Source organism: Spermophilus citellus, assembly GCF_964194105.1.
Source record: "Spermophilus citellus genome assembly, chromosome: 9".
NCBI lineage: Eukaryota > Metazoa > Chordata > Mammalia > Rodentia > Sciuridae > Spermophilus > Spermophilus citellus.
This window is the reverse complement of record NC_138191.1, coordinates 7423923-7442252: the sequence shown is the minus strand read 5'-3', so window position 1 is coordinate 7442252 and position 18330 is coordinate 7423923. Positions and strand designations below refer to the sequence as shown.

General features: G+C 48.3%; 2 protein-coding genes across 3 annotated transcripts; one reads left to right on the top strand and one right to left on the bottom strand.

Moving 5' to 3' along the window:
- Nucleotides 1–4209: 4209 nt before the first annotated feature.
- On the top strand, nucleotides 4210–14030 carry GPATCH4 (G-patch domain containing 4). Its single transcript, XM_081308843.1, has 8 exons — nucleotides 4210–5000; nucleotides 8518–8646; nucleotides 9105–9178; nucleotides 9273–9365; nucleotides 9465–9548; nucleotides 11654–11745; nucleotides 12129–12179; nucleotides 12388–14030. The coding sequence occupies exons 2-8, from the start codon at nucleotides 8568–8570 to the stop codon at nucleotides 13232–13234; spliced, it is 1320 nt and encodes a 439-aa protein (XP_081164969.1). The 5' UTR covers nucleotides 4210–5000; nucleotides 8518–8567; the 3' UTR covers nucleotides 13235–14030.
- Nucleotides 14031–14170: 140 nt separating this feature from the next.
- Nucleotides 14171–17261, bottom strand: NAXE (NAD(P)HX epimerase). Of its 2 annotated transcripts, none has more exons than XM_081308845.1 (6): nucleotides 16999–17261; nucleotides 16791–16899; nucleotides 16558–16668; nucleotides 16361–16474; nucleotides 14856–15059; nucleotides 14171–14424 (listed from the first exon to the last, which is right to left on the bottom strand). In XM_081308845.1, the coding sequence occupies exons 1-6, from the start codon at nucleotides 17178–17180 to the stop codon at nucleotides 14365–14367; spliced, it is 780 nt and encodes a 259-aa protein (XP_081164971.1). In that variant the 5' UTR covers nucleotides 17181–17261; the 3' UTR covers nucleotides 14171–14364. The 2 variants fall into 2 exon arrangements, with proteins under 2 accessions (XP_081164971.1, XP_081164970.1); XM_081308844.1 differs by having other exon boundaries at nucleotides 14912–15059; nucleotides 16999–17259.
- Nucleotides 17262–18330: the final 1069 nt, after the last annotated feature.

Sequence of the window (18330 nt, the reverse complement as noted above, 5' to 3'; positions counted from 1 at the left end):
TTTATATATATATATATATATATATATATATATATATATATATATATATATATATATATAATTTAGAGACAAGGTCTCACTGAGTGCTTAGTGCCTAGCTAAATTGCTGAGGCTGGCTTTGAACTGGAGATCCTCCTGCCTCAGCCTCCTGAGCCACTGGGATTACAGGCCATGTGCCACCATGCCCGGTTTCCACAGCATTTTTGCTGATATTTCTGAAACTATTCCATTTGGATTTTTAAAAAAAAGCACAGGGTGCAATGGTGCACACCTATAACCCCCAGCTTCTCCAGAAGCTGAAGCAGGAGAATCACAAATTCGAGGATTACATAGGCAATTTAGCAAGTTTCTGTCTCAAAATAAAAAGGACTGGGAATGTAGCTCAGTGGCAAAGTGCCCCAGGGTGCAATACCCAGTAAGGAGATGCAGAGAGAATGAAAAAGAAATAAAAGAAAGCCAGTGTGTTGAAACCTGCAGTCCCTAGGACAACTGTAGAAGTCCAGCAAGCACTGCAAAGGAGAGCCGGCCACCAGCGGTTACACAGGCTGGGGTCCCAAGCCCCTCGAGAGAAGTGTGGCCATGGAAAGGCGAGGCACAACTAGAGGAACGGGACTTAGGGGTCAGAGACAGGTCTTGACCCAGATCCCAGAGAACAGTGGCTCCAAGGGCAGATGACAGCACTGCGTCTAGAGAATAAATAGTGAGCTGCACCCACACTGACGGCAGTACTAACGCGGTGAGCACATTTTAGCCCACTTCCTGTCTCTGTGCTCTGCCTGGCCCTCAAGTTACTCATCTACAACTGGAGGCAATTACATAAAATATGGGATAATGGTGAGAATCAAAGAAATCACCCCTCAACATCCACAGGGGATTGGTGTTAGGACCACCTGCAGTACCAAAATCTGGATGCTCAAGTTCCTTACATAAAACAGCCTTGTATTTGCATGTAACTGTGGCACATCCTTTCAAAAACTCTGCTGAGCAACATCCCCAGCCCTTTTCATTTTTTTGAGACAGGGCCTCTTAAATTGCTACAGGCCTTGCTAAGTTGCTGAGGCTGGCCTTAAACCTGCAATTTTCCTGCCTCAGTCTCCTAAGAGGCTGGAACTATAGGCGTGGGCCACCACACCTGGCCCTCCTGTATATTTATTTATTTTTAAAATTTCACATTTTTTTTTAGTTGTAGATGGACACAATACATTTGTTTTGTTTATTTTTATGTGGTGCTGAGGATCAAACTCAATGCCTCACACCTGCCAGGCAAGCTCTCTGTTTTTCTTCTCCAACTTTTTTTTTGAGGGGGGGTACCAGGGATTGAACTCAGGGCACTCAACCACTGATCCACATCCCTAGCCCTATTTTATATTTTATTTAGGGACAGGGTCTTACCAAGTTGCTTAGCACCTCACGGTTGCTGAGGCTGGCTTTGAACTTTCCGTCCTCCTGCCTCAGCCGCCCTGCTGAGGTTATAGGCAAGTGCCACTCAACCTGGCCCCGATATTTTTTATCTGTGCTTGGTTGAATCTGTGGTTACAGAGGGCCAGTTATATGTTGATGTTTGTGAAAAATGATATTTTAAACTATAAACCACTGTGCAAAAATGTTATTTTATTTATTTTATTTTATTTTCATACTTGAGATCGAAATCACAGGCACTTAACCGCTGAGCCATATCTTCAGCCCTTTTTATTTTTTATTTTGAGGCAGATTCTTGCTAAATTGCTGAAGCTGGTCTCCAACTTGAAATCCTCCTGCCTCAGGCTCACAAGTTGCTAGGATTACAGGCGTGTGCCACTGTGCCTGGTAAAAATGATTTTTAAATGGTAAAGCACAGTATGCTAGGAACTATAAAATTTTTACTCTCATGAACTCAAATGGTTAATGAATTAGGAAAATTAGAAACTGCCTAGACTGAGGATTAGGAAAGATCTTATAAGATCAGGCACACCTTTTTTTTTTTTTTTTTTCTGAACAGAAAGAAAAGTAAATAACATTCTCTTAGGTAAATATTGCCAGTATTTGTTATATAAGCATAAAAAACTCACATTGTATTGCAACCACAGATAGTTTCTCTTTCTGCAATTTCAGATCCACTGATGGGAATAAAAATGAGAACAGGGGGAGGAAGAGAAATGGCACCCTAGTCCATGAGCCACGGAGGTTTTTTGAAATGGAAAGCTTTTTAAAATTGTTCCTCACCTTTGGCCCGTTTCCCTCAGCACTGAGAAACTCTAATTTGTATCCATTTGCTATTTTGAAATTATTATTCCTAATGAAAATAATGCATTAATTGATTTTTTCGAATGGTATTGGGATCGAATCCAGGTCCTCATTCATGTTAGGCAAGTGCTTTAACACTGAGTTAGCACTCCCAGCCCTGATCGCTGACATTTTTAATTGCAAAGATTACTGTTAAAGAAAAAGCTTATTTGTTGATGTTTCTCAAAGCACAGTAAGGCGACTTCATTCAGGGCCAGAGAGACAGGTTTAGATAGGTCATGGTAATGGAATTCTGCATTGGGGGAGAAGGATTGGGTTAACTCTGAATAGAATAGGGGCAAGTGGAAATTTATAGCCAAGGAGTAGGATGGGTTATGAAGAGAGAATGTGAGGGGTGAGGGGATTCTGGCTAAACCAGCCTAACAAGGTGATCAGGCATCACTTGGGGCTGGTAAAGGATGAAGAACCTGATCAGATATTGAGAGTGATCAGATATGAAGGGTGGGGGGTATTGCTGAATGGATTTAGCAGGGTTCTTTGCTAAAACTGAATTTTATAAAGTGCGTAGATTTGGCTGTGAGAAGCTTCAATAGATTCAATAGCCTGACTCAAGTTTGGCTAAGCAATCATTGTCAATATAAAGAAGGGGGAAAGGGCATGGGGGTGGAGCACAGGATTAGCCTGTTCAAGGGTTCAATCCCCAGCACTCCATACCTGCACCCCTCAGAAGAAAAGAGCAGGCCAGGTGCAATGGCGCACACCTGTAATTCCAGCAGCTTGGAAGGCAGGGGCAGAAGGATCACAAGTTCAAGGCCAACCTCAGCAACTCAGCAAGGCTCTATGCAATACACTGATGCTCTTCCCTTGTTATTTTTGTGTGCTTATGGAGAATGGTGCATGCCTGTGAACCTAGCAAATCAGGAGGCTGAGGCAGGAGGATTGCAAGTTTGAGGCCAGTCTGAGCAATTTAGTGAGACTCTGTTTCAAAGTAAATAAAGCCAGTCATGTGTGTAATCCCAGTGACTCAGGAGGCTGAAGCAGGAGGACTGCAAATTCCAGGCTGCTTCAGCAACTTAGTGAGACCCTGTCTGAAAATAAAAAATGAAAAGGGCTGTGTATGTAGCTCAGTGGGAAAGAACCCCTGGGTTCAATCCCCAGTTCGGGGGTGGGGGGGAATCTGGATGGAAAGGAACCTTGAGGGCTAAATCATTTGTTTTCAAACCTGACTTTCTATATATATATATGCTGTATATATATATATACACACACACACACACAGATACATACACACACACATTTTTGTTGTTGTTGTTGTTGTTGGAACTGGGGATGGAACCCAGGGCTTTGCCAATGTGAGGCAACTGCTTGGTGGCAGAGCTACATCCCAGCCCTCACACACACAAATAAGATAATGGGGGTAGAATTGGGGGAGGGGTAGTAGAAATTGAAGTCCTGTCTGTGGAATTTCTGGGATCCCTGAAATACTATAATAAAACTCACTTTGTGAAAAAGATTGAACCAGTCCAATACTCTAATTGAACTTATTAGGGCAAGGGTGTTCTTGATGCTAAGAAGTGATTTGTTCAAGGTCACACAATTAGTAGCAGAGTGAGAAAAGGACTCCCATTCACAGAATGCTCTTCATTTGGATCCCGCTAGAGGAATGTCTTTGTGGCATCCCAGGTTCCTTCTGCAAGAATCTAAATTTCCAATATCCAGGATCCAGAGTTACCATATTTTAAAGTAAAGGTAAGACGCGGCGTGGTGGTGCATGCTGTAACCCCAGGGATTCGGAAGGTTGAGGCAGGAGGATATAAAGGAGGATCCTAAGTTCAATGCCAGCCTTAGCAATTGAGAGAGGTAGAACATCCCTGGGTTCAACCCACAGACTAAAATAAATAAACAAATTTGTGGAAAAAAACTTCACGGAGGATGAACTAGGTATAGTATTCTAAGTATCGGTGCCAGGCCTAACTGTGAAATGGCATTTTTTTTTTTCTTTTTTCTGTTTACAAGTGTCCAGGGGCGTTAAGCCCTCGGAGGACGGATGTGCGGAGGCGGGTGAGGGGCACTTGTCGTCCTCCCTGGGCGGCTCAGGAGACCCGGGGCCGGTGAACACTGGGCACAGCTGCGGTCGGCGGCACGTGCGGCTCCTCCCGGGCTTCCTGGCGGTGTCCTCCCTCCCTGTTCAAGGACCCTCGTGTCCACAGGGAAGCCCAACGGCCCGGGCAGGCGTGCGGGCGGGATCCCGCGGGCTCGCGTCTCCGCCTCCCCGAGTCCCAGGAACCGGCAGGTCCAGGCACCCCGGGCGGGCTGGGGCGGGCACAGAGTGTCCGAGGAACCTACTGACATTTCTAGTCTCAGAATAACTGTTCCCTAAAGCTGAGGTCCACTCCCGTCCAGCACAGCTCGGCGGCCACCCCCTGCCGCCCCACGACCTGCTCAAGCCGCCCCCAGCGCAGCCCAAAGCTGTACTCGGCATCCCGCGGGGACTCGGTGACGACGCAGTCCCCTGTCCCTCGTGGCCTGCGGGGAGGAAGCAAGTGGACCACCCAGGGAACCCGGGGCAAGGCACACCCCAGCGCCCAGCGTCCACGGCACCGAGCCTCCGAGACGGCTTCCGCAGTGGTGTCTCCTGGGAGGACTGGGACCCTAGGGCCCACTAACGTCTCTATGGTTCCCGCAGCCTAGAAGGACCGGGACGCCATTTCCGGGAAAATGGCGGCGCCCGAGTCAGGCGTGGCACATGTTTCCGCGGAGAGCACCTCTCGAGTAGGGTAAGGCTCCCTTCCCCGGACTAGGAGCAGCTGGGAGGGTAGGAGAGTAATTCTGCCCGAGAGACCCTGCAGCAGGAGGTTGGAGGCCGGGGAAGAGCAGCCGGCTCCAGGGCTGCTCTAAGACAGAGGCCCTGCGCCATCTGGGAAGACAGGTTGGGCAGAGAGTGTCCCCAAGCGTGCCCGGCCTTCACGAGGATCGCGGGGCACCCCCGAGACTTAGTTTTCCCCGCACCCATTGGAAGTCCGTTTAAAGCGATCCCCATGCATGTCATTCGGTTCGACAAATGACCCAAAGCATTCTCGATTTCTGGAGAGGCTTTACGTGTCAGGCGAACAAAGCCTGCTTCTGTATTGAGGGCCTGTGGTTTTGAATTGCCAAGACAAGGGTAGACTTGGTAAGCCTTACCGCAGAGAGCAAGAGGGGCTGTAAGGAACCGAAGAGCTAGTGGTTAAGGACAACAGTTCTGGAATTGCCCGACTACCGATCCTGCATCCACTCCTCGCTAGCTATTTGATTTGGGCAATAGCGTGTCTGTTTGCTTTTTTTTTTTTTTTTTTTTTTTTCAGTTGTAGATGGACACAGCATCTTTATTTTTATGTAGTGCTCAGAATCAAACCCAGGACCTCATGCGTTCGAGGCAAGCGCTCTATCACTGAGTCACAACCCCAGCCCCCTGTTTGCTTTTTTTTTTAATTACTGATAACGCCTCCTAATGTCGTTGTTGATCAGGTGAAATGTGATAATCCATATGAAGTAGTTAACAACAGGCTGGTACAGAGTAAATGGGCAATGTGTAAAATACGATTGTTGAAATCTGGGGATTGATCAGAGATGACTTCTGAAAGGAGATTGTTTTGAGGTGGCCTAAAAGGCTTCAGCATTTGAATTTTACTTGTCTTAGGGTATCAAGAAACAAGATAGAGCAATTTCTTAAAACTTTCTGTCGAAGCTCACAAGGTAGCAGCTATGGTTTCAGGTTATCATCTTTCACAGTAGAAATGTGAAGCATCCTGAATTTGTACTGGGGCTGCTCACCATTCTTTTTTTAATGTTTAACGGAAAATGCTTAGAGCAATGCATGTTTACACGTGGATTAGAAAAAAAATGGTAGAATCCCCAGGGCTCTTCTGCTGGGATGGAAGAGGGGGGATAAAAGATTCACAAAAACCCCCTTAGATAGAAACTGCCCCTAAATATTTCCAAACAAGTTTACAAAACAGGCCAACAGTCTCCTGCTCACCATTCTTAAATCTAACATATTATGTTTAGGAGGAGTGGCTGTAATGGTGTGTCTCATTTTTTTTTTTTTTTAAAGATACTTACTATGTCTTCTTAAACAAAAGTTTTCCCTTAAGAGTTGTCACTTTGGAGACTGGGGTTATGGCTTAGTGGTAGAGGGCTTGCCTAGCACATGTGAGGCACTGGATTCAATCCTCAGCACTGTATAGAAAAGTAAACTCATAAAATAAAGTTGAAAAAAAAAAGTTGTCACTTTGGGGGCAAGTCGTTAGTAGAGCACTTGCCTAGCATGTGTGAGGCATTGGGTTTGATCCTCAGCACCACATAAAAATAAAAAAAAAAAAACAAAATAAAGGTATCGTGTCTGTCTACAATAACAACAAAAAAGAGTTGTCACTTTGGGAGGGTATGAATTACCCTGAGTTATTCTTGACAGTCATCTGCAATAAATGAAATGTCTATAATAAATGAAATGTCTGCAGATATTAGCACAAGTTAACTGTGAGTCAGCATTGATAATCTTAGTTTTCACTGTCTTATGTGATAAGACACTTTAACCATTTCAGAGGCAAATTTACATATAAGTTGGATAATACCATTCTGGGTTCAAATAGAACAACATGAGTTACTGTAAAGAAATGCCTCTAATTGATGGAGTGAGAGGGAACCACTCTGGAGTCAGGCTGATTGGGCTATTATTCCATTTTCATCAGCTGTGCTCGGGCAAGAAACTCATAAAGGAAGCATAACTTATCTCGGAATTGTCAAGATTATATGACAATATGTGCAAATCTACCTGTTAAGCACTAAATGCTCAGTATGAGTGTCCTTCTAAGCCAGGCATGGTGGTGCATGTCTATAATCCCAGCGACTTAGGAGGATCACCAATTCAAAGCCGCCTCAGTAATTTAGTGAGGCTGATGAAACTCAGTGAGACCTTGCCTCTAAATAAAATATAAGGGCTAGGATGTGGCTCAGTGGTTAAGTGCCCCGGGGTTCAATTCCTCAGAGTGCCCTTCTAAGCTGGACATTTTCAGAAGGGGAGCTCCACCAAGGCAGACATAGCAGCACTGGGGGAAAGTGTAGCTCCTTACCAAAAGGACCCTGTAAATGCTGTGACATAGTAGAGAATGTAGGCTTTCCTAACTATTACCTTAAAACTCAGGTTGATAAGGATCTTATAGCTTTATTTTTATAGGATAATATATTTTGGGAGGTGGTATATATGGTGGTAGAGTGTGGACTCTGCAGATGAGCTGTCTGGTTTGAATTTTGTACACATTCCTGTGTGACCTTAAGCAAGTTACCTAACCTCTTTTGTAAAATAGAGATGTTTGTTTATATTGGTACTGGGGATTGAACCCAGGGGTACTTAACCACTGAGTCATATCCCAGCCCTTTTTAGTTTTTGAGACAGGGTTTTATTAAGTTGATTAGGAACTCGCTGACTTGCTGAGGCTGGCTTTGAAGTTGTGATCCTCCTGCCTCAGCCTCCTGAGTCACTGGGATTACAAGTGTGAGCCACTGTGCCCAGCTAAAATAGAGATCATTATAATACTTTCCTGAATCCACATTCAGGAAAGCATTAGCATCCCTTTGTGGTGAGCTCTCCATAAATCCAGGCCTTAGTGTTTACACCGTTCCTTCTTGACTCTGAGATATGTTGGTGTTGGACAGTCATGGAGCTCCCCAGGAGCAGTCAGGAAGAAACAGGCCCTCCTTCCTGTCTCTCCTGAGAGCTCAGGAAAGAGAATTCTTACAAGAGCAGCCAGAGTAGGGTTCATTCTGCCATGCGACCAGCGCGAGCTTCATAAAAGAAGGTTCGATGCATAAGAAATTGCTAGTGAGTTTTAAATTAAAAGAGACAGACTTTCATTTACCTTTAACTCCAGCTCATGAGACGGCTTCTCCTAGCTCCCGCCTCCAGCCACCTAATGCGGTGGTGAGGTTTACAGAAGAGACAAACGAGAGAGGGAGAGCACGCCAGGGAGTGAGCTTTTTTGGGGGAACAAAAAGATTCAAGGGAAAATCCCATCCAATGAAGGTTAAGGGGGGTGGCATCCCAAGGTCAGGGCCGGCGATTGGGTCTTCAGGTCAGTTGCCAGGCATGCCTCTGAACAGACAAGCCCTCGGACCTGGGAAAGGGTCTGGGATGGCTTTTACACCGCTGTGTCCAAGCGCCTCTCACCCAGCCTGAGAGGTAACTCAAATCACGTGCGAGGATGGCCTCCCACAGTTCATGGCTGCTATGGGCACTTTCTTCTTTCCTCTTAAAAGGATGATGTCATTTCTCCTCCTCTGGTGAAAGCCAAGCCTCTTTGCCCACCATGAGCATCACCCCAGAGGTCAAGAGTCGTGGGATGAAGTTTGCTGAGGAGCAGCTGCTAAAGCATGGATGGACTCAAGGTTATCCCCATGGAGCCTCTTCCATAATCCCCAACTCCCTGCCTACCTTCTGCCTTGGGGAGAGGCCTCCTGGATTACCCACTGTAGTCCTTTAGTCAGAGGAAAAGGTAGTTTAAAGGAGAATTTTACAGAAGAATAAGTTTTCTGATTTATTCAGAAGAGAGAAGAATGGGGAAAATTTGACAGTGGATAACAAGAAGAAGTGGTTGGGAGGACCCAGGGAGGGAGGGAGGGACATGGACTCTGTCCCTGAAGAGTCAGGGTAGAAGGTTAGCTCAGGTTTAGACACAGTGGGAATGCATAGAGTGGCACTAGAAAGAATGAGACTAGAAGTCCTTCTAAAAGGGACAAAGTATACCCAAATGCTAAGGTGTACAATGGCAAGGAGTGACGTGTGGAGTGGCTGGTGGCTCAAGGCAGGCTGCAGAATAAGCCAAGTTATTCACTGTTCTCTGCAGGCAAAGGACTAGGCCGGAAGGAGAATGGCATCACCCAGGCCATCAAGGTGACTCTGAAGCAAGATACTCATGGGGTAAGACTGGGCAGGCTGGTCAGCACCGACGAGAGAGGGGACTCTTGAGGGCTTGATGGACAGGTACTCAAGGTTCATACTGTTCCCCTGGCAGGTGGGACACGATCCTGCCAAGGAGTTCACAAACCACTGGTGGAATGAGCTTTTCAACAAGACTGCAGCCAACTTGGTAGTAGAAACTGGGCAGGTATGAGCTCTGATAGGCAGGCACAGGAAATGGAGGGCCTGAGACATGGTGGGAAGGGAACATATGGTATGTCACCTACTCACTGATACCTTCCTGCAGGACGGAGTGCAGATAAGACGCCTTTCCAAGGAGACCACTCATAATCGTCCCAAGCCTAACATGCTGTATCAGAAGTTCGTGAAGGTATTAGAGGCTGGGGTGAGAGGGCCATCCTTTTTGCCTTCCTGGCTTCTCTTGGAGCCTGAGCAATTGCTTTGTGTGCCTTACCAATTATCAGGACGGTCATAACCTAGTATGATCCTGTGCTCATCTTTCTGGGTTAACTTAGACTGCCCAAGTTCTTAGTAAGAATGGAGATCTTCAGAGCTGGATGAGTGGCACATGCCTGTAATCTCAGCAACCTGGGAGGGTGAGGCAGGAGGATCATGAGTTCTAGGCTTGCCCTGGCAACTTAGCAAGACCTATGTCAAAAAACAAAAAGGGCCAGGGAGGTAACCTAGAGTGCACCTGAATTCAATCCAGTACTAACACACACACATACAAATATTAACAATATAGGGGGGATATAGCTGAGTGGCAGAATGCTTGCCTAGCGTGTGAGAGATGCTGGGTTCAATCCCCAATACTGCAAATATACAGATCTTCAGCTGCATGGATCCCTGCCAGTCACTGGGGGAGGAGTAATAGGGAATGGAGGGTAGGGTCCAGATGGTGGCATCTGTGTCTATTCAAAGGACTTAGAAGGTAAAGGGGACCTGAGAATTTATCTAGTCCATCCTTATTTTGCATGTGGCTAAATGGGTGAAAAGTAACTTGCCAAAGAGCCCAGTTGGCTAGTAACAGCAAATAGGACCAGAACTCAGGTGTTTGGTCTCTCTCTCTCTTTTTTTTTTTAATATTTATTTTTTAGTTGAAGTTGGACACAATACCTTTATTTTATTTGTTTATTTTTGTGTGGTGCTGAGGATTGAATGCAGGGCCTTGCACATGGTAGGCAAGCACTCTACCTCTGAGCCACAACCCCAGCCCTAGTCTACCTTTTTTTTTTTTTTTTTTTTGGCACTGGGGATAGAATTCAGAGGTGCTGTACACTGAGTACATCCCCAGCCTTTTTATTTCTTTTTTGAGACATGGTATTGCTCAGTTGCTTAAAGCCTCACTAAATTGCTGAGGCTGACCTTGAACTTGTGAGTCTCCTGCTTCGGCCTCCTGAGTTACTGAAATTACAGGTGCGCACCACCTCGCCCAGCTGGTTTGATTTTACTGTACCAGTAGAAGGGAGCTAACATTGAATGGCTATTATGTGCTCAGGGCTTTGCATATTACCTATCAGATCTTTCCACTCTGTTTCTCTCTGTTGTACTACTCCAGTTCATGTCATGGTCACTTCTTTAACAGCCTCTTCACCCCTAGTCTCGCTCCCCACCCCAATCACTTTACCCTCTACAAAACATCCAGGATGTGGGCTCTAAAACAATTTTCAGCATGTCACCAGCTCTTCTTGGACTGGGATGGTGCGGTCCAGGTTTATCTGGCTGTGTACATGGCCCTTCATGCCTTGTCCCTGCCTCTTCTCCAGCCCCACGTCTTGCCAGTTCCTCGAGGACAGTTACACTTTAGCCAACTAGAATGTTTCTTTTCTTTGAAGGTACTGTGTTCTTCCACCTGCAGGTTTTTGCATGTACTATTCCCTCTGCCAGGCGTATTCTCCTTTTGCTGATTTTCTTGTCTTCTAGACTACTCATCAGTTACTTTTAGAAACCCCCTCCCAAGCCCTTAAGTCTGACTTGGGCCCCCCTCTTCTACCATCATAACTGCCTATGTTGGACTATATTTCTTACCCCTTTCCCTATAGCTCCACCTGGGCTGGACCCTTCTCATTTTTATTCAACTTTATATCCCCAGCTCCTTGGCCCATTGTAGATTCTCAGTTAATCTAATTAAATGAAGGTGCCGTGAGTCGGTATTGGGTGGGGGTGGGTGGATGCCATCTTTATTGTCAGTTGTTGGCACCTATTCTGTGACGGTCTGATGACCCAGAGCACTCCCTTCCTGTCTGTTCTGCCCACCAGCCAGCTAGGAGCCCAAGGTTGCTTGCCTCCAGCAGCTGCAGTCCACCTTCTGCCAGGTTGAAGTATGCAGGCCCCCCGTGCCTGTGGCTCTGCAAGGAGCAAGTTGGGGGCTAGCAAATTCCTGCCTAGGCTATGAATTCCTGGGAGGCTTCCACACAGGAAGAGGGGTGGTAGTGGTGTTGAGTGGGCCATGTCCACGCACTTCATCCCTCCTAGACGGCCACGCTGACTTCGGGTGGAGAGAAGCCAGACAGAAACTTGGAGAGCAGCAGTGATGACGACAGCCAGGGGCCCAGGCCCCCAAAGATGTGAGAGTCCACTTTAGCATGGTGGGCAGGGGTTGGGGAGGGAGAAAGAGCCGAGTTCAGTGCCTGCCTGGGTTTCTTGGGGGTGGAATTGAGTTGTATTAATTAGTATGTCCTTAGCACTTCAGAAAGTGCCAGGTCTTGGGCCTGGGTTGTGGCTCAGAGGTAGAGCACTTGCCTACCATGTGTGGAACGCTGGGTTCAATCCTCAGCACCACATAAAAATAACAGAGATACTGTGTCCACCTATTACTAAAAAGTAAATATTAAAAAAAAAAAAAGTGCCAGGTCTTGAACAAAAATCTCAGTGTTAAAGAAACATTTTAGAGGGAAGGAGAGGTCAAGCCTTTCTGCCAATCTGTCTGTAACTCCTCATCTGCCCCCAGCCTAACTGATGAGATGCTGCTCCAGGCCTGTGAGGGGCGAACGGCACACAAGTAAGTAGTAGTCACTTCTGGGCTCCCTTCCTTTCTGCCTACCAAGCTTGTGCTACCTTTTGATTATTTCTAACCCACAGAAATAATTCTTGCTGTCTACCCATATACTGCCTGAAAATAGGTAGTTCTCTGTCCCCAAGCCCCAACTTTCCCTGCAGGCCTAAGGATAGGCCCAACTCCCAATACCCTTGCTGACACTCTGTTTCAGGGCTGCACGTCTTGGGATCACAATGAAGGCCAAGCTTGCTCGGCTAGAGGCCCAGGAGCAGGCCTTCCTGGCTCATCTTAAAGGCCAGGTCTCTGAGGCCTCTCAGCCACAGTCTGAAAGCCAGCCTCCCAACCCCCCCAAAAAGAAAAGGAAACAGAAAGAGCCTAGAGCAACTGAGCAGAGTGTGGATGAGGAGCACCCAGAACACACTGAGCACAGCACCAGGAAAAGCAAAAAGAAGAAAAGACGACATCAAGAAGAGGTCTCAGGTGAGAGAGGGAGGAGTGGAGAGAACGAGGCCGCGGGGCCCAGGGGGCTCGAGGAACCCAGGAGCAGAGAGCAAGCCCGTCAGTCTCTTAAGAAAAGGAAGAAGAAGAAGAGGCAGCACCATGAAGGGGAGGAGGGGGAGGAAGAGATGGGGGTGTTGGGTGGAGAAGGAAGAGGGAAGGATCCTGCAAGTGGTGTCGGGAGAAAGGAGGTGACGAGGAGAGCGCACAGGGACCCCTGCCACAGAGACAAGAAAAAGAAAAAGCAGCAGTGGCATGAGGAGGACTTGAGCGTGGCTGATGGGGACGGGGAGGAGACTGCTCTAGAGGGTGCAGCCAGGGAAGCAGGAAGCTCGCCCTGCGGTAACAGAAGCAAGAAGAGACAGCAGTGCAGGAAAGAGGAGGAGGTCTCGGAGGTAAGCTGTGAGGGTGACAATGACAGGACTGAGGAAATAGAGAACAGAGGTAAGAAGAGGAGGCGGCAGCAACTCGGGGAGGAGAGAAGGCGAGTCAGCACTGACCAGAGCACCACAAAGAAGAAACAGAGGAAGAGAGACTGCAGGCCTCTCAAGCTGGAGTAGTTCCTTTCCAGTTGTAGCCTCCGAGACCAGGGTCAGCGTCCTACAGGAGGAACCCCTCCCAAAGAGGAGACTGAGCTCAGGGACAGCAGTCTCCTGCTGGAAGACTAGTGCCGCGTCTTAGTCAAGGGAGTGGACGTGGTCTCTCCTACTCTCCCTGCAGCCTCCAACCCAGAGACATGAACTCGAGTGCCTCCAGGAGCCAGGCAGCTAAGGAACAAGGTAGACAGGGGCAGTGGGAACAGGAATATAGACAGGCGCATCCCTACCAAAATACACCAAAATGCAGACTTACGGGAAAGGTCCTGGCTTTTAAATATCATGAAGGCTAAGAAAAACACAAATTTGGGGTTATGGGCTATATTCAGCTCATAGGTTGCTTGTTTCTAACACTATACCAATTGACTATAAATAAATACGAACTTGAGCTCCCAGCCTACAGGTACATACAAATTGGCATCTTTAATTCCAGCCTTGGAAGGTCCTAAATACAAGGTGTGGTACACACAACTAGAATCCCAGTTGAGGCAGAAGGATCACAAGTTCAAGTTGGACCCTTTCTCAAACTAAAAACGGGTGGGGATCTGATCAGTAGTAGAATGCTTGTGTAGCATGTTAGAGGCTTTGGGTTCAATCCCCAGTACCATAAAAAAGAAAAAGAAATTTCCTTGAAGTCTTTTGAAGAAGTTCCTTCTGTTAACCTCCTGGAGTCTTGCTACATTAATATAAATGGAAGTAGCTTAATGACAGCATTCAGCTCGCTGTCTCAAATGGATAAGTGTCACTTGTGTATGAAAAACAGCACATCTGACTTGACAACTAGTTAATTATCATTTTTTTCTAAATGCCACATGACCTCTCTTGCCTGTTCTGTTCCCCCAGAGAGGCAATACCACCACCCATTAATCGTTACATCCAGAAGAGCTCCCAGGACAACAGTTCTGGGAAAGGCACTGAGTCTTTATTGAGGAGAATTCCCACCCACCTGCCTCACTGCAGGCGGTAGACGCATTCAGTGTCCGGGTAGGATGGCAGGTTCAGCTGATACTTCTTTTCCAGAGCAGGTGGTACAAAACGACCTCCCAAGTAATGGTAGCGACCAGTGAACTGGGTAGCAGACTTTTTAGGTGCTGTCAGAGAGATGAGCAAGTCTGGCTGGATCCCTCCAGAGTTTCCCTTCTCCACATCCCATCCTGAAAAGAGGGTGATGCTCAGAAGTGTGGAAGAGGCCATAGGTCTAGTCCCCTTCTTCACTTCGCTTTACCCTAGCCTTTTTTTTTTTTTAATTGTAATTGGACACAATACCTTTATTTATTTTTATGTGGTGCTGAGGATCAAACCCAGGACCTTGCACACGCTAGCTAGTGCTCCACCGCTGAGCTCCAGCCCCAGCCCGATTTACCCTAGTCTTAAGGACTGGGATGCCCCTTCAGTCCTTGCTGGAGGAACTGTCACCATAGGAGCTCCAGATACCTCTGGGCTTTGTTTTCTTCATGGGGCCAGCATGTGAACTCCTCCTCAGCCCTAAAAAATGTGGGACCTGGAAAGCTGTGTTCAACCCCTCTATACTCGTCATTTTAGACCTGGTCCGAGCTCTGGCTCAACAATCAGGATTCCAAGGTACCTGCTTTGCGACAGAGGGTAGAGCCCCAATTCCCCCAACCTTCTGGGTCCCAGCACCTGAGGGAATGTCGATGCTGGCAATCGGCACAGTGAGTCCACTGAGGACACTCAGGATGCTGCGGAATGGCTCCCGAACATCACCCTTGAAGCTGAAGCCAAAGATGGCATCCACCACCAACTCGTACAGCTCATCAATCATCATGGGCTGTGGTGGAGCAGGAAAAGGCAAGGATGTCAGACCAGCAGCTGCACAGAGAGCCTTAACTGGGGAGGGCTGTCTTCTGTACCCACAGAGCACTCAGAGGCATAGAAACTATCTCACTTGAAGCCATCTTTTTTTTTTTTTCTTGGCACTAGGAATTGAACCTTGGGGTGCTCTAACATTGAGCTACCTCTCCAGCCCTATTTATTTATACCAGAGATTGAAACCAGGGGCGTTTAACTACTGAGCCACATTCCCCAGTCCTTTTACTTATATTTTTTTAATTGTAGGTAGACACAATTTATTTTTATGTGGTGCTGAGGATCAAACCCAGTGCCTGACACATGCCAGGCGAGCCCCAGGCCCAGTCCCTTTTTTATTTTTTGAGACAGGGTCTCACCAAGTTGCATAGGACCCTTGCTAAATTGCTGAGGCTGGCTTTGAACTTGGGATCCTCCTGCCTTATTATTCCAGGCCACTGGAATTACAGGCATTTGCCACCATGCCCTGCTTGTTTATTTATTTTAATTTTTTTTTGGGGGGGGGTGGTACCAGGGATTGAACTCAGGGCACTTGGCCACTGAGCCACATCCCCAGCCCTATTTGGTATTTTATTTAGAGACAGGGTCTCACTTGAGTTGCTTAGTGCCTCACCATTGCTGAGTCTGGCTTTGAACTCGAAATCCTCCTGTCTCAGCCTCCCAAGGTGCTGGGATTATAGGAGTGCACCAACAAAGGGCATACTAGAGAACGGGGGGGGGGGGGGGGGGGGGGCATGGCCGCGGATTCAGGCCAAGCTGAGTTCACACACATTTTCTGAGTGCTTGCCACTGGAGAGGCTACAGTGCAGAAGAGCCCAGGACAGAATCAGGAGGGCCCAATTTCTGGTCTCAGCTCTGCCATGATTCAATTCTGTGATTTTGGCAAACCACTTAACTGCAACTCTGTATCCTTGTCTGCAAAATGTGTTAAGAATTTTTCTAATAAAAAACTCATGCATCTGCAAAAAGATTTAGAGTGAGGCAGTTACTCCAGCCAAAGAGGGACAAATCATGTTTACAGCATTCGAGGGGAAGAGGATCTGACTACAGAGGGACTGGGGAAGAAAGCTGTAAAAGTGGTGGCATTGGGGACTCATATGAGAACACCTTGTGGAGGAGGAGGGGCTACCACTTCTATTCAAATAGCATCCTTTAGGCATCTTCTGTGCTGGGACTGGGTAAGTGAGCTCCGCCTGGAAATGGGCAGAAAGCAGAGCCTGGAGTGGTTACTGGGGAGATGGGCTATTGAATGAAGCCACCTACCTCTGGGGGCATTTCACCAAGGAAAGGGATGTCCATTTTCTGGCACTGAGTCACCAGTGCAGTGAAGAGTGGTTTGTTGGGCCTTTTGGGGTAATAGATGGTTGGCTGGTAACCCTAAATGCAAAGGGAAGTGGCAATTTCACTTCAGATCCCAGAACCCTAAAGCCCTCCCCCAGGGCTCCTCCCCACATACTCACAAAGAGTTTGAGATGTCTAGCGCAGACCAAACCATCTCCTCCGTTATTGCCGGGGCCACAGATGACCAGGACAGTAGGGGGGTTCCTGGCCATGGACGAGGAGGGATATGCCTGAAGGCAGAGCCAAAGGGTTTTCAGGCAGTAACAGACCAGTTGGGCCAGCTCCTATCCTTTATGCTCAGGAGTGTGACACCTCCTTGCTCCTCCCGGAGATCGCGGGTTGTGCCACTGACCTTGGCAATGGCTGTAGCGCAGCTCAGCCCAGCCAGCTCCATAAGTTGGTCCACGCTGAACTGGTACTCGTTGAACAACTCCTGGTCCACGGCCTGGGCCTCCTCCTGGCTGAGGGAAGCCCTAACCTGAGATCCTGCCCTCGGGTGTCACGAGGCGCCGGGCCCGAGGACAGCCGTCCACCGCGTGCCCGCCCCCGGCCTCGCCTACCTCAGGTACTTTACCGCGGTGCTCGCCATGGCCTCTGGGTCCCGGGGCCCACCCACGCTCAGCCGCTGCGTTCCCCACCACGTGGGGCCCGCGCGGCAGGCGCCGGCCTGACTTCTGACTCGAGGCAGGCGTGAGCCGGCAACCAGCAGCCCGAAGCCCAGCAGCGCCCGCAGCCCCGACATCAGCTCGCAGGCGCGCGCCTCCGGCCCGGCCCAGTTCCGGCGCAGGCGCGGCGCTCCTCCCACCCGGAGAGGCCCGGCCGCCGCGCAGGCTCCGGAAGCGGTTTGGCCGCGGGATTCGGGTCCGCCCCGCCCGAGGCCGGACTCCCGTGCGCCTTCAGTGACCGCCGGAGCCCAGCCCTTCCCGAGAGCGTGGACTCGTCTCCTACTCGTAGACGTACTGGAGGCCTCGGGGAGTGACCCGCGATTCTCCAGCTCTGCCTGGCTGTGAGCGCGGCGGCCGCTGGACCTGCTGGGGGGACTTGGGCCTCCTGGTGGCGGGGCCGCACACACACACCGGGGAAGGGAGGACCTGCATCCAAAGCCAGGCGAGGGCCCTCGGGAATGCCCGACACAATAAGCTCATGTTCATATTTACCTAATCTAGGAACCCCCTCCACTACGCTAGTTCCCACCTCGGTTCCTACCAGAACATCACGCCGTACTTGTCTACTATAAATCCTAAATAGGTTAAAGATGTCATTGAAACCAGAGGGTCCCAGGTCACGCGATGTTCCATTAGGAACCTTGAGGAGAATAAATTTTATGCAAGTTCTTTTATTTACCTATTTGCAATACTAGGGATTGAACCCTGGGCCTCGCACATACTGGATACCCTACCACTGAGCTTATATCCTCAACCCTTTATTTATTTATTTTTTCTTAATTTCATTTTCAGGTAGGGTCTTGCTGAATTGCCCAGGTTGGTCTTTTGTAATCCTCTTGTCTCAGCCTCCGGAGTAGCTGGTGTTACAGGTGCACATTGGCTATCCAAGTACTTTATTTTTGGGGGGATTGAACCCACGGGCACTTAACCTCTGAACCATATTCCTAGCCCGTTTTTTTTTTTTTTAGAGACAGGGTAGCGTCTCTCTTAGTTGCTCAGGGCTTTGAACTTGTGATCTTCCTACCTCAGCCTCCTGAGTTGCTGGGATTACAGGCATGCACCACCACACCCTGCTATTCGAGTACTTTTGAGAATGCAAACAGTGCTGCATGGGTAAGAAGCTGGGGAGTGTACTCCCTGTGAATTCGTTCGTGGTACACCAAAAAGCCTCAAAGGGTGACAGAGTATGCCACCTCAAAATATGCCACTTTGGCATAAGGATTATTT

Bases quoted from the DNA above. Each gene is read 5' to 3' on its own strand.
- NAXE (XM_081308844.1), bottom strand. From the start codon at position 17,180: ATGTCGGGGCTGCGGGCGCTGCTGGGCTTCGGGCTGCTGGTTGCCGGC. The intron at 16,475-16,557 runs GTGAGTATGTGG...CTTTGCATTTAG, and splicing joins CTAGACATCTCAAACTCTTT to GGTTACCAGCCAACCATCTA. The intron at 14,425-14,911 runs GTGCTGGGACCC...CCCTCTTTTCAG, and splicing joins CAGCATCGACATTCCCTCAG to GATGGGATGTGGAGAAGGGA.
- GPATCH4 (XM_081308843.1), top strand. From the start codon at position 8,568: ATGAGCATCACCCCAGAGGTCAAGAGTCGTGGGATGAAGTTTGCTGAG. The intron at 8,647-9,104 runs GTTATCCCCATG...TGTTCTCTGCAG, and splicing joins AAAGCATGGATGGACTCAAG to GCAAAGGACTAGGCCGGAAG. The intron at 11,746-12,128 runs GTGAGAGTCCAC...ATCTGCCCCCAG, and splicing joins GGGCCCAGGCCCCCAAAGAT to CCTAACTGATGAGATGCTGC.